General features: G+C 37.1%; 2 protein-coding genes across 2 annotated transcripts in view; one reads left to right on the forward strand and one right to left on the reverse strand.

The window, feature by feature from the left end:
* The window catches only part of myo18ab (myosin XVIIIA b), a 103,597-nt gene extending 99,186 nt beyond the window's left edge, over positions 1-4,411 (reverse strand). The window contains exon 1 of the mRNA XM_079246675.1: positions 4,321-4,411. The gene's annotated coding sequence lies outside the window, so the exon portion shown is untranslated. The remainder of the gene's footprint in view (positions 1-4,320) is intronic.
* Positions 2,117-15,490, forward strand: part of sez6b (seizure related 6 homolog b) — a gene marked incomplete at both ends in the record, with an annotated part of 290,853 nt that continues 277,479 nt past the window's right edge. The window contains 3 exons of the mRNA XM_079246643.1: positions 2,117-2,126; positions 2,203-2,274; positions 4,442-4,767. Of these exons, the coding sequence (XP_079102769.1) occupies positions 2,117-2,126; positions 2,203-2,274; positions 4,442-4,767 (408 nt within the window). The remainder of the gene's footprint in view (positions 2,127-2,202; positions 2,275-4,441; positions 4,768-15,490) is intronic.

Raw genomic sequence — 15,490 nt, forward strand, 5'->3', positions numbered from 1 at the left:
GCAAAAAGCAGGGACCCAATCCTGAGGCCACCAAGTCGGATCCCCTCAACACCTCGGCTGCACCTAGAAATTCTGTCCATATAAGTTATGAACAGAATCGGTGATAAAGGGCAGCCTTGGTGGAGTCCAACCCTCACCGGAAACGAATCCGACTTACTACCGGCAATGCGGACCAAGCTCTGACACCTGTCGTACAGGGACCGGACAGCTCGTATAAGGGGGTCCGGTACCCCATACTCCCGAAGTACCCCCCACAGGAGCCCCCGGGGGACACGGTCAAATGCCTTCTCCAGGTCCACAAAGCACATGTAGACTGGTTGGGCAAACTTCCATGCCCCCTCCAGGATCCCAAAGAGGGTATAGAGCTGGTCCACTGTTCCGCGACCAGGACGAAAACCACACTCCTCCTCCTCAATCCGAGATTCGACTATCCGGCGGACCCTCCTCTCCAGGACCCCTGAATAGACCTTACCAGGGAGGCTGAGGAGTGTGATTCCCCTGTAATTGGAACACACCCTCCGGTCCCCCTTCTTAAAAAGGGGGACCACCACCCCAGTCTGCCAATCCAGCGGTACTGTCCCTGATGTCCACGCGATGCTGCAGAGGCGTGTCAGCCAGGACAGCCCCACAGCATCCAGAGCCTTAAGGAACTCCGGGCGGATCTCATCCACCCCCGGGGCCTTGCCGCCAAGGAGCTTTTTGACCACCTCAGCGACTTCAGCCCCAGAGATAGGAGAGTCCACCCCTGAGTCCACCAGCTCTGCTTCGTCATCGGAAGACGTGTTGGTAGGATTGAGGAGGTCTTCAAAGTATTCCTTCCACCGACCCACAACGTCCCGAGTTGAGGTCAGCAGCTCCCCACCTCCACTGTACACAGTATTGATGGAGCACTGCTTCCCCCTCCTGAGCCGCCGGATGGTGGACCAGAATCTCCTCGAAGCCGTCCGGAAGTCTTTCTCCATGGCCTCGCCGAACTCCTCCCATGCCCGAGTTTTTGCCTCGGCGACAGCCGGAGCCGCATGCCGCTTAGCCTGCCGGTACCCATCAGCTGCCTCCAGAGTCCCACAGGCCAAGAAGGCCCGATAGGACTCCTTCTTCAGCTTGACGGCATCCCTCACTGCTGGTGTCTACCAACGAGTCCTGGGATTACCGCCACGACAGGCACCAACGACTCTATGGCCACAGCTCCGGCTGGCCGCCTCAGCAACAGAGGCACGGAACACAGCCCATTCGGACTCAATGTCCACCGCGTTTCATTTCAACCAGAAGGAAACCACATGGGACCTATTTGTCATCTGCACACAGTGTCGTAGTTAGATTTGGCGTTTTGACTCCATCAGCGACCCCTCTGAAAACTGTTATATTCTGCTATTTTTATATACCTCTATATTTCTTGTATGTATCAATAGGCTGATCAGACTGCAGAGGAATTAAAAAAACCAGCCGCAATAATCTGCTGAACAGCAACAGCTTTCATCTTTACTGTTCGGTGGCCTTTTCGCGTACTCCTTTTCCTGCTCACAGGAGAAAAACTCGTTGGAAGCAGGATGTCTGAACTGGAGTTTTATCATTTCATTACAGCACGTGTGCTAAACGTTAAAACACTGACATGAATGAGCTCATCATCGGGGAGTAGAGACATGAGTTTACTCATCTATAAGTTTGTATCTTTTGTTGTTTGTGGTAGCGGCTAAACCAGCATGGTGCGTGCAGGGATCCCGTCTTCAAGATGTGTGGAGGCGGACACAGCGCTGTCTGCTGAGAAAGTTTCATTTGTTACAGTCTTTTAAACACAAATTGTTCATAATTTGTACTTCCTGGGACAAAATAAGGTACATCCCAGTGGATAAGTGTCAATATTAAATAATTAAATTATCATTAAATAAATAATTTAAGAAAGAATATACTGTTAAATTATTACTTAAATGTGTTATTAATTAAAGTAGGAATTAAATAAATAAACATGTTATTACATGCATTTTTAATTCATTAAAATACATTAATTGTATTTCAATTAAAAAAACTAAAAGAATCACTATTTAATTGATTATTTCCTGCTGTAGAGAATTGATTTTATCTGATCTAGTCCAATGCATGGCAGAGACCACAGGGAGAAATGACGGAGGGTCTGCATTACCGGGAGAAAATCAATAGACCGGCAGATTGATTTATCTGCCTCCACGAATCGCTTGCTCCATACAGACAAAGTTCGAGGTTCGAGGGGTTTTGAGACGCTTTTCACACTTCGGGAGCCTCAGAGCTTCGGGCTACACGGTGCGTTTAGGTGTAAGTGGAAAGCTAGGTCTTTGTAGTTTACCCTTACAGACGGATGGACGGACCTGACTGGGGACAGGCTTCATGTACATGACCAGAAGCTTCATGAAACATACATTTTGGTGAAATGTTTAGTCTTTTGGTCTAACGCAGAGATTACTATCAGTGACTTCTGTTTTAAAAAGTTGTTCAGCTTCTCGTTGCGTTGGTGGTGTAAGAGTCTGGACTGACTCTTCGTACTGACACGCTCTCCGCGCATTACGTATTTTTAAAACATCTTTGTATTTCATCCTAATATGCTTTTTAAATCATGTTTTTACTGAACCAGAATTCCACAAGTCACACACACTTGATCATTTTCTGAAAGCAGTGGAATGGAAACACTGTGCCACACTCTCCCAACGCTGCCGTTCACCATCACAGCAGTGTCTGTTTTTATTGAAGTCATTTTGTTCTAGATGCCTGTTAGACAGTGACGTTGGTTTGATTCTTCATGGACCTTATGAAGGTCAGAACCACTCAATCAGCCAGTGTGTGTGTGTGTGTGTGTGTGTGTGTGTGTGCGCGTATCTGACGGACATCCGTCTGTTGGTCTGTCTGCAGGGCTCTAGACCAGGGGTGTCCTAAGTTCTTCCTCGATGGCAGTTGTCCTGCATGTTTTCCACGTATTCCTGCTCCAACACACCTGGCTTACACTGAATGGATCCAACAGCCAACCTCTGACTGATTAGTTTGAGTCCAGCAACAGTTGAGCAGTGTGTTGGAGCAGGATGCATGAAGACCTGCAGGATCGTGGCCCTCGCGGACCATTACCATTTAGCACTGGTGGCATGGGTGCATCAAACTTTTTAATTGGGGTGAACCATCACAGAAATTAGGTGCACCCCAACTTTTGGCAATGTTCTCTTCAGGAGTTTATTTGAATATAATTTGAAGATGGTTCTTGATCATTACAAACAGAAATGAATGTTTATTTGAAGTTATTGTGAAAAATAATCAGGTTTAGAAAAGATGTTGAACATTTCAGACTGAGCTTCAGACTTCTGGCAGATTTTCCTTCTCTGGATTTACATTTAATCTTTTCCTAATAATTATCTACTTGAACTGAATTTGGTGAAAAGCATCTTCTCTTTGGCTGTTTTGTATCTGCCATGTTTACGGTTGACAGGACTATTTATTATCTATGGATCTTCCTCAGGATCTTCTCCAGCTCCAACACTGATGGGTGAAACTGATGGAGACTGCTCACATTTCCTGGTGACATTTAACAGCCAGTGGATTATCCCTCTAATGCTTCACCAGATGCAAATGCAGCTCTGTCAGGTTTTCTAGAGCTGTCTTACACTGGATTTCTTTTTCTTGTTGTTCTTTGCAGCTGTACGCAACATTAAACAGGAGGCTATAGCTCTAATGCTGCCATGATGCTGTGTACCATGTCATAACACCGAAACGACCCAAGGATCTGAATGCAAACATAAATCAGATAAAACATCTGGAAGCTTTCATGCAAATTTATCCATCAATTATTGGGAAAGTATTCTCAGAAAGTCTTCCGAGGTGTAAAACCGGCTGATATATGGACATGATCTGAACATTTCCCGTTAATGAGCATTAAAACGAGAAGGATGTGGACAGTCTGGTCCATGTTCCAGTTAAACCAGCAGTAAAATCCGGAAACAAAGCTGCAGTTTTACTGGGAAGTCGGAACAAAAGCTGGAGCAGGCTAAAGCTGCCCTAGCTTCTGGTTAGCCAGCCAGGCTACTGGTTGTCAATAAAAACCAGCTCAGACTGTTTGTTCCTCTCTCTGGAAACATAAAAACCAGCTCTGTTTGTTCCTCTCTCTGGAAACACAGCGGAGCCTTCATGTGTCTGCGTCCCAGGACACATCTAACAAGATAATTAGCCTGATTGGCTCAAGTCACGGTTTACTTTTCACCGTTTAGTCCAGCAGTGGGATTACACAGAATCACCTGATCGATTCCCAGCGATCCTTCCAGAATAACTGGCTCCCAGTAAACACAGGATATTACCGGGAGAAATACTCACCGTTTCCTACAGACAACGGAGCTCCGGCAGCGCCGCGTTAAAAGGGTGTAGTTCGGCTGGAAGGGAACCCAGACCGCAGACGGCTCCAGCCTCCCACCTCCCTGCCCTGCTCCCCGCACAGAGGAGGTCCATCAGCGACCCCTGCTGGACGACCAGCCTCCCTGCTCTGCTCCATCAGCGACCCCTGCTGGACGACCAGCCTCCCTGCTCTGCTCCATCAGCGACCCCTGCTGGACGACCAGCCTCCCTGCTCTGCTCCATCAGCGACCCCTGCTGGACGACCAGCCTCCCTGCTCTGCTCCATCAGCGACCCCTGCTGGACGACCAGCCTCCCTGCTCTGCTCCATCAGCGACCCCTGCTGGACGACCAGCCTCCCTGCTCTGCTCCATCAGCGACCCCTGCTGGACGATCGGGCCCAACATTATCTCGTGTTTTGTGGCTCTAAAGTAACAGATTTTTTTTTTTACCCTGTAGATTAAATCTGCCTGAGAAATTCTTCTGCAGACATCTGTTCACATATACAAAGCAAAAACTTCGTACAAGACTGGCTGCAGATGCAGCTGTCTTTACACCTCGATCTGATTAGTTACACTCAGAGAGAACACAGTTTCCTGTTTTGCACCAGAGCATGCTCTTAAACATAGACATCATATATACGTAGACGCCGCATTGTATCACGCCGCCTATACGAGCTGACGTCTCATCGCGCCGCCATCTTGGATGGGTCACCCATGCACCTCCAATGCATTTATTTGTAAGGTGTAGGTCCAACCACGACAAGAACTTCACAGATTTTTACCTGTTTTTCCTCTCAGTTTGGTTTGTTACAAAGGGCAGAGATATTGTTATGATACAGATCACTGTAAAACATTAAAAAACAACGTGCTTTTAAGTTGAAATATTTTTATAAGTCCAATAGTTAGGGATCACTAGCTATCTAACTATTGCTTAGTTATGCTGCGATAGGTTTAGACTGCTGAGGGACATTTCCTGGTACACAAGGGCTGCTAACTTTCCTTGGAGTAAGATTTAATGAAGACAATCCAAATTTTGCTGTATACAAAACATAGACACACACACACACACACACACACACACCTATATATATATATATATATATGTATATATATATAGATATGTGTATATATATATATATATATATATATATATATATATATATATATATATATATATATATATGAAATGAAAAGTACTTTATTAATCCCAAAGGGAAATTCAATATTATAGTATATAATAATAACTAGAGGAGGTCTTGTTCCGGAGGCTGATGGCTGCTGGCAGGAATGATCTTCTGTATCTTTCAATCTTGCATCGGACCTTAAGAAGCCTCTCACTGAACACACTTTGTTGTTTCATCACCGTGTTGTGGAGAGGGTGTGAAGAATCCTCCATCATCTTCATCAGCTTGTGCAGCATTCTTCTTTGGACAATCAGCTCCAGCGGCTCCAGAGTTACTCCAAGCACAGAAGCAGCTTTCTGGATCAGTTTGTTGATTCTCTTCAAGTCTCTGGTTCTGATGCTACTACCCCAGCAGATGCTGCAAAGCTGACTGCACTCTCCACAACAGACTTATAGAAGATAAGCAACATCTTGGTGCAGACGTTAAACCATCTCAGCTTCCTTAAGAAGTACAGTCTGCTCTGACCTTTCTTGTAGATGTAGTCAGTGTTGCATTTCCAGTCCAGTTTGTTGTCCAGCTGAACTCCAAGATACTTGTATTCCTCCACCACCTCCACCTCCTCTCCCAGGATGGAAACAGTGCTTTGTTTATTCTTCTTCCTCCTGAAGTCAACAATCATCTCTTTTGTTTTGCTGCTATTTAATATGAGATGATTGTCACCGCACCATTTAACAAACTGACTGACCAGTTCTCTGTACTCTGCTTCTTGTCCATCCCTGATACACCCCACAACTGCAGAGTCATCAGAGTATTTCTGCAGACGACAGGACTCAGAGTTGTACTGGAAGTCTGAGGTGTACAGAGTGAAGAGGAATGGCCAGAGTACAGTTCCTTGTGGTGCACCAGTGCTGCTGACCTCCATCTCAGACACACAACCTTTCAGTCTCACAAACTGGGGTCGTTTGTGAGGTAGTCATAGATCCAGGTGGTTGTGGAGGTATCCACCTGGAATTTAAGGAGCTTCTCACATAACAAAGCAGGCTGAATGGTATTAAAAGCACTGAGAAATGAAAGAACATGACCCTCAGAGTGCTGCCTGAATGGTCCAGATGAGAGTGTGCTCTCTGGAGCAGGTATATGATGGCATCTTCAACCCCAAGTCCATTACGATATGCAAACTGGAATGGGTCCTGAAAGGTGTTTACTTGCTTGTTGAGGTGAGCCAGTAAGAGTCTCTCCAGGACTTTCATGATGTGAGATGTCAGGGCAACTGGTCTGTAGTCACTTGGTTCAGCTGGTTGTGTTTTTCTAGGCACTGGAACAAGGCAGGAGGTTTTCCACAGCACTGGGACTCTATTTAGTCTCAGATTGGTGTTGAAAAGTATATATATATATATATATATATATATATACTTATATATATATATATATATATATACTTATATATATATATATATATACTTATATATATATATATATATACTTATATATATATATATATATATATATATATATATATATATATATATATATATATATATATATATATATATATATATATATATATATATATATAAAACCCCACTTTTCTACATAATTGGTTGATAAATAATATTAACACAGTGAATAATATCTTAAATGCAAGTGAATTATTAGAATTATGATGATATTATTATTAGAATTATTCCTGCACCAAGAACCCAGTAGAGGCAACACAGGATTAAAAAGTAGTAGGAAAAAAAAGCGTAGCTTCATATATGAGTAACGAAGCAGAGCGCTGGAGGATTTAATGTACTACACAAAGGACAATCATGAGACAACAAGTGGGGAGAAGACATTACATTTAACAAAAAATGAATGAAGAATAAAATAAACCTAAATTAACACTAATACACACACACACACACACACACACACACACACACACACACACACACACACACACACACACACACATATATATATATATACACATATATATATATATATATATATATATATATATATATATATATATATATATATATATATATATATATATATATATATATATATATACATATATATATATATATATGGAATGTTTGTATATAGACTGCTTTATTATAATGTTATTTACTGTTTACCTGCAGGTCTCTGCTTTATTATAATGTTATTTACTGTTTACCTGCAGGTCTCTGCTTTATTATAATGTTATTTACTGTTTACCTGCAGGTCTGCTTTATTATAATGTTATTTACTGTTTACCTGCTGGTCTCTGCTTTATTATAATGTTATTTACTGTTTACCTGCAGGTCTCTGCTTTATTATAATGTTATTTACTGTTTACCTGCAGGTCTCTGCTTTATTATAATGTTATTTACTGTTTACCTGCAGGTCTGCTTTATTATAATGTTATTTACTGTTTACCTGCAGGTCTGCTTTATTATAATGTTATTTACTGTTTACCTGCAGGTCTGCTTTATTATAATGTTATTTACTGTTTACCTGCAGGTCTCTGCTTTATTATAATGTTATTTACTGTTTACCTGCAGGTCTCTGCTTTATTATAATGTTATTTACTGTTTACCTGCAGGTCTCTGCTTTATTATAATGTTATTTACTGTTTACCTGCAGGTCTCTGCTTTATTATAATGTTATTTACTGTTTACCTGCAGGTCTCTGCTTTATTATAATGTTATTTACTGTTTACCTGCAGGTCTCTGCTTTATTATAATGTTATTTACTGTTTACCTGCAGGTCTGCTTTATTATAATGTTATTTACTGTTTACCTGCAGGTCTCTGCTTTATTATAATGTTATTTACTGTTTACCTGCAGGTCTCTGCTTTATTATAATGTTATTTACTGTTTACCTGCAGGTCTCTGCTTTATTATAATGTTATTTACTGTTTACCTGCAGGTCTGCTTTATTATAATGTTATTTACTGTTTACCTGCAGGTCTGCTTTATTATAATGTTATTTACTGTTTACCTGCAGGTCTGCTTTATTATAATGTTATTTACTGTTTACCTGCAGGTCTCTGCTTTATTATAATGTTATTTACTGCTTACCTGCAGGTCTCTGCTTTATTATAATGTTATTTACTGTTTACCTGCAGGTCTCTGCTTTATTATAATGTTATTTACTGTTTACCTGCAGGTCTGCTTTATTATAATGTTATTTACTGTTTACCTGCAGGTCTCTGCTTTATTATAATGTTATTTACTGTTTACCTGCAGGTCTCTGCTTTATTATAATGTTATTTACTGTTTACCTGCAGGTCTCTGCTTTATTATAATGTTATTTACTGTTTACCTGCAGGTCTGCTTTATTATAATGTTATTTACTGTTTACCTGCAGGTCTCTGCTTTATTATAATGTTATTTACAGTTTACCTGCAGTTCTCTGCTTTATTATAATGTTATTTACGGTTTACCTGCAGGTCTGCTTTATTATAATGTTATTTACTGTTTACCTGCAGGTCTGCTTTATTATAATGTTATTTACTGTTTACCTGCAGGTCTCTGCTTTATTATAATGTTATTTACTGTTTACCTGCAGGTCTGCTTTATTATAATGTTATTTACTGTTTACCTGCAGGTCTGCTTTATTATAATGTTATTTACAGTTTACCTGCAGGTCTCTGCTTTATTATAATGTTATTTACTGTTTACCTGCAGGTCTGCTTTATTATAATGTTATTTACTGTTTACCTGCAGGTCTGCTTTATTATAATGTTATTTACTGTTTACCTGCAGGTCTCTGCTTTATTATAATGTTATTTACTGTTTACCTGCAGGTCTGCTTTATTATAATGTTATTTACTGTTTACCTGCAGGTCTGCTTTATTATAATGTTATTTACTGTTTACCTGCAGGTCTGCTTTATTATAATGTTATTTACTGTTTACCTGCAGGTCTCTGCTTTATTATAATGTTATTTACTGTTTACCTGCAGGTCTGCTTTATTATAATGTTATTTACTGTTTACCTGCAGGTCTGCTTTATTATAATGTTATTTACTGTTTACCTGCAGGTCTCTGCTTTATTATAATGTTATTTACTGTTTACCTGCAGGTCTGCTTTATTATAATGTTATTTACTGTTTACCTGCAGGTCTCTGCTTTATTATAATGTTATTTACTGTTTACCTGCAGGTCTCTGCTTTATTATAATGTTATTTACTGTTTACCTGCAGGTCTCTGCTTTATTATAATGTTATTTACTGTTTACCTGCAGGTCTGTTTTATTATAATGTTATTTACTGTTTACCTGCAGGTCTCTGCTTTATTATAATGTTATTTACTGTTTACCTGCAGGTCTCTGCTTTATTATAATGTTATTTACTGTTTACCTGCAGGTCTCTGCTTTATTATAATGTTATTTACTGTTTACCTGCAGGTCTGCTTTATTATAATGTTATTTACTGTTTACCTGCAGGTCTCTGCTTTATTATAATGTTATTTACTGTTTACCTGCAGGTCTCTGCTTTATTATAATGTTATTTACTTTTTACCTGCAGGTCTGCTTTATTATAATGTTATTTACTGTTTACCTGCAGGTCTCTGCTTTATTATAATGTTATTTACTGTTTACCTGCAGGTCTGCTTTATTATAATGTTATTTACTGTTTACCTGCAGGTCTGCTTTATTATAATGTTATTTACTGTTTACCTGCAGGTCTCTGCTTTATTATAATGTTATTTACTGTTTACCTGCAGGTCTGCTTTATTATAATGTTATTTACTGTTTACCTGCAGGTCTCTGCTTTATTATAATGTTATTTACTGTTTACCTGCAGGTCTGCTTTATTATAATGTTATTTACTGTTTACCTGCAGGTCTCTGCTTTATTATAATGTTATTTACTGTTTACCTGCAGGTCTCCGCTTTATTATAATGTTATTTACTCTTTACCTGCAGGTCTCCGCTTTATTATAATGTTATTTACTGTTTTCCTGCAGGTCTCTGCTTTATTATAATGTTATTTACTGTTTACCTGCAGGTCTCTGCTTTATTATAATGTTATTTACTGTTTACCTGCAGGTCTGCTTTATTATAATGTTATTTACTGTTTACCTGCAGGTCTCTGCTTTATTATAATGTTATTTACTGTTTACCTGCAGGTCTGCTTTATTATAATGTTATTTACTGTTTACCTGCAGGTCTCTGCTTTATTATAATGTTATTTACTGTTTACCTGCAGGTCTGCTTTATTATAATGTTATTTACTTTTTACCTGCAGGTCTGCTTTATTATAATGTTATTTACTGTTTACCTGCAGGTCTGCTTTATTATAATGTTATTTACTGTTTACCTGCAGGTCTCTGCTTTATTATAATGTTATTTACTGTTTACCTGCAGGTCTGCTTTATTATAATATTATTTACTGTTTACCTGCAGGTCTGCTTTATTATAATGTTATTTACTGTTTACCTGCAGGTCTCTGCTTTATTATAATGTTATTTACTGTTTACCTGCAGGTCTCTGCTTTATTATAATGTTATTTACTGTTTACCTGCAGGTCTGCTTTATTATAATGTTATTTACTGTTTACCTGCAGGTCTCTGCTTTATTATAATGTTATTTACTGTTTACCTGCAGGTCTCTGCTTTATTATAATGTTATTTACTGTTTACCTGCAGGTCTGCTTTATTATAATGTTATTTACTGTTTACCTGCAGGTCTGCTTTATTATAATATTATTTACTGTTTACCTGCAGGTCTCTGCTTTATTATAATGTTATTTACTGTTTACCTGCAGGTCTGCTTTATTATAATGTTATTTACTGTTTACCTGCAGGTCTGCTTTATTATAATGTTATTTACTGTTTACCTGCAGGTCTCTGCTTTATTATAATGTTATTTACTGTTTACCTGCAGGTCTGCTTTATTATAATGTTATTTACTTCTTACCTGCAGGTCTGCTTTATTATAATGTTATTTACTGTTTACCTGCAGGTCTGCTTTATTATAATGTTATTTACTCTTTACCTGCAGGTCTCTGCTTTATTATAATGTTATTTACTGTTTACCTGCAGGTCTGCTTTATTATAATGTTATTTACTGTTTACCTGCAGGTCTCTGCTTTATTATAATGTTATTTACTGTTTACCTGCAGGTCTCTGCTTTATTATAATGTTATTTACTGTTTACCTGCAGGTCTGCTTTATTATAATGTTATTTACTGTTTACCTGCAGGTCTCTGCTTTATTATAATGTTATTTACTGTTTACCTGCAGGTCTCTGCTTTATTATAATGTTATTTACTGTTTACCTGCAGGTCTGCTTTATTATAATGTTATTTACTGTTTACCTGCAGGTCTGCTTTATTATAATATTATTTACTGTTTACCTGCAGGTCTGCTTTATTATAATGTTATTTACTGTTTACCTGCAGGTCTGCTTTATTATAATGTTATTTACTTTTTACCTGCAGGTCTGCTTTATTATAATGTTATTTACTGTTTACCTGCAGGTCTGCTTTATTATAATGTTATTTACTGTTTACCTGCAGGTCTCTGCTTTATTATAATGTTATTTACTGTTTACCTGCAGGTCTGCTTTATTATAATATTATTTACTGTTTACCTGCAGGTCTGCTTTATTATAATGTTATTTACTGTTTACCTGCAGGTCTCTGCTTTATTATAATGTTATTTACTGTTTACCTGCAGGTCTGCTTTATTATAATGTTATTTACTGTTTACCTGCAGGTCTGCTTTATTATAATGTTATTTACTGTTTACCTGCAGGTCTCTGCTTTATTATAATGTTATTTACTGTTTACCTGCAGGTCTCTGCTTTATTATAATGTTATTTACTGTTTACCTGCAGGTCTGCTTTATTATAATGTTATTTACTGTTTACCTGCAGGTCTCTGCTTTATTATAATGTTATTTACTGTTTACCTGCAGGTCTCTGCTTTATTATAATGTTATTTACTGTTTACCTGCAGGTCTGCTTTATTATAATGTTATTTACTGTTTACCTGCAGGTCTGCTTTATTATAATATTATTTACTGTTTACCTGCAGGTCTCTGCTTTATTATAATGTTATTTACTGTTTACCTGCAGGTCTGCTTTATTATAATGTTATTTACTGTTTACCTGCAGGTCTGCTTTATTATAATGTTATTTACTGTTTACCTGCAGGTCTCTGCTTTATTATAATGTTATTTACTGTTTACCTGCAGGTCTGCTTTATTATAATGTTATTTACTTCTTACCTGCAGGTCTGCTTTATTATAATGTTATTTACTGTTTACCTGCAGGTCTGCTTTATTATAATGTTATTTACTCTTTACCTGCAGGTCTCTGCTTTATTATAATGTTATTTACTGTTTACCTGCAGGTCTGCTTTATTATAATGTTATTTACTGTTTACCTGCAGGTCTGCTTTATTATAATGTTATTTACTGTTTACCTGCAGGTCTCTGCTTTATTATAATGTTATTTACTGTTTACCTGCAGGTCTCTGCTTTATTATAATGTTATTTACTGTTTACCTGCAGGTCTGCTTTATTATAATGTTATTTACTGTTTACCTGCAGGTCTCTGCTTTATTATAATGTTATTTACTGTTTACCTGCAGGTCTCTGCTTTATTATAATGTTATTTACTGTTTACCTGCAGGTCTGCTTTATTATAATGTTATTTACTGTTTACCTGCAGGTCTGCTTTATTATAATATTATTTACTGTTTACCTGCAGGTCTGCTTTATTATAATGTTATTTACTGTTTACCTGCAGGTCTGCTTTATTATAATGTTATTTACTTTTTACCTGCAGGTCTGCTTTATTATAATGTTATTTACTGTTTACCTGCAGGTCTGCTTTATTATAATGTTATTTACTGTTTACCTGCAGGTCTCTGCTTTATTATAATGTTATTTACTGTTTACCTGCAGGTCTGCTTTATTATAATATTATTTACTGTTTACCTGCAGGTCTGCTTTATTATAATGTTATTTATTGTTTACCTGCAGGTCTCTGCTTTATTATAATGTTATTTACTGTTTACCTGCAGGTCTCTGCTTTATTATAATGTTATTTACTGTTTACCTGCAGGTCTGCTTTATTATAATGTTATTTACTGTTTACCTGCAGGTCTCTGCTTTATTATAATGTTATTTACTGTTTACCTGCAGGTCTCTGCTTTATTATAATGTTATTTACTGTTTACCTGCAGGTCTGCTTTATTATAATGTTATTTACTGTTTACCTGCAGGTCTGCTTTATTATAATATTATTTACTGTTTACCTGCAGGTCTGCTTTATTATAATGTTATTTACTGTTTACCTGCAGGTCTCTGCTTTATTATAATGTTATTTACTGTTTACCTGCAGGTCTGCTTTATTATAATGTTATTTACTTTTTACCTGCAGGTCTCTGCTTTATTATAATGTTATTTACTGTTTACCTGCAGGTCTGCTTTATTATAATGTTATTTACTCTTTACCTGCAGGTCTCTGCTTTATTATAATGTTATTTACTGTTTACCTGCAGGTCTGCTTTATTATAATATTATTTACTGTTTACCTGCAGGTCTGCTTTATTATAATGTTATTTACTGTTTACCTGCAGGTCTCTGCTTTATTATAATGTTATTTACTGTTTACCTGCAGGTCTCTGCTTTATTATAATGTTATTTACTTTTTACCTGCAGGTCTGCTTTATTATAATGTTATTTACTGTTTACCTGCAGGTCTCTGCTTTATTATAATGTTATTTACTGTTTACCTGCAGGTCTCTGCTTTATTATAATGTTATTTACTGTTTACCTGCAGGTCTGCTTTATTATAATGTTATTTACTGTTTACCTGCAGGTCTGCTTTATTATAATATTATTTACTGTTTACCTGCAGGTCTGCTTTATTATAATGTTATTTACTGTTTACCTGCAGGTCTGCTTTATTATAATGTTATTTACTGTTTACCTGCAGGTATGCTTTATTATAATGTTATTTACTGTTTACCTGCAGGTCTCTGCTTTATTATAATATTATTTACTGTTTACCTGCAGGTCTGCTTTATTATAATGTTATTTACTGTTTACCTGCAGGTCTCTGCTTTATTATAATGTTATTTACTGTTTACCTGCAGGTCTCTACTTTATTATAATGTTATTTACTGTTTACTTGCAGGTCTCTGCTTTATTATAATGTTATTTACTGTTTACCTGCAGGTCTCTGCTTTATTATAATGTTATTTACTGTTTACCTGCAGGTCTGCTTTATTATAATATTATTTACTGTTTACCTGCAGGTCTCTGCTTTATTATAATGTTATTTACTGTTTACCTGCAGGTCTGCTTTATTATAATGTTATTTACTGTTTACCTGCAGGTCTGCTTTATTATAATGTTATTTACTGTTTACCTGCAGGTCTCTGCTTTATTATAATGTTATTTACTGTTTACCTGCAGGTATGCTTTATTATAATGTTATTTACTGTTTACCTGCAGGTCTCTGCTTTATTATAATGTTATTTACTGTTTACCTGCAGGTCTCTGCTTTATTATAATGTTATTTACTGTTTACCTGCAGGTCTGCTTTATTATAATGTTATTTACTGTTTACCTGCAGGTCTCCGCTTTATTATAATGTTATTTACTGTTTACCTGCAGGTCTCTGCTTTATTATAATGTTATTTACTGTTTACCTGCAGGTCTGCTTTATTATAATGTTATTTACTGTTTACCTGCAGGTCTGCTTTATTATAATGTTATTTACTCTTTACCTGCAGGTCTCTGCTTTATTATAATGTTATTTACTCTTTACCTGCAGGTCTGCTTTATTATGATATTATTTACTGTTTACCTGCAGGTCTGCTTTATTATAATGTTATTTACTGTTTACCTGCAGGTCTCTGCTTTATTATAATGTTATTTACTGTTTACCTGCAGGTCTGCTTTATTATAATATTATTTACTGTTTACCTGCAGGTCTGCTTTATTATAATGTTATTTACTGTTTACCTGCAGGTCTCTGCTTTATTATAATGTTATTTACTGTTTACCTGCAGGTATGCTTTATTATAATGTTA

The sequence above is a fragment of the Telmatherina bonti genome (genome assembly GCF_933228915.1).
Source record: "Telmatherina bonti genome assembly, chromosome: 9".
Classification (NCBI taxonomy): Eukaryota; Metazoa; Chordata; class Actinopteri; order Atheriniformes; family Telmatherinidae; genus Telmatherina; species Telmatherina bonti.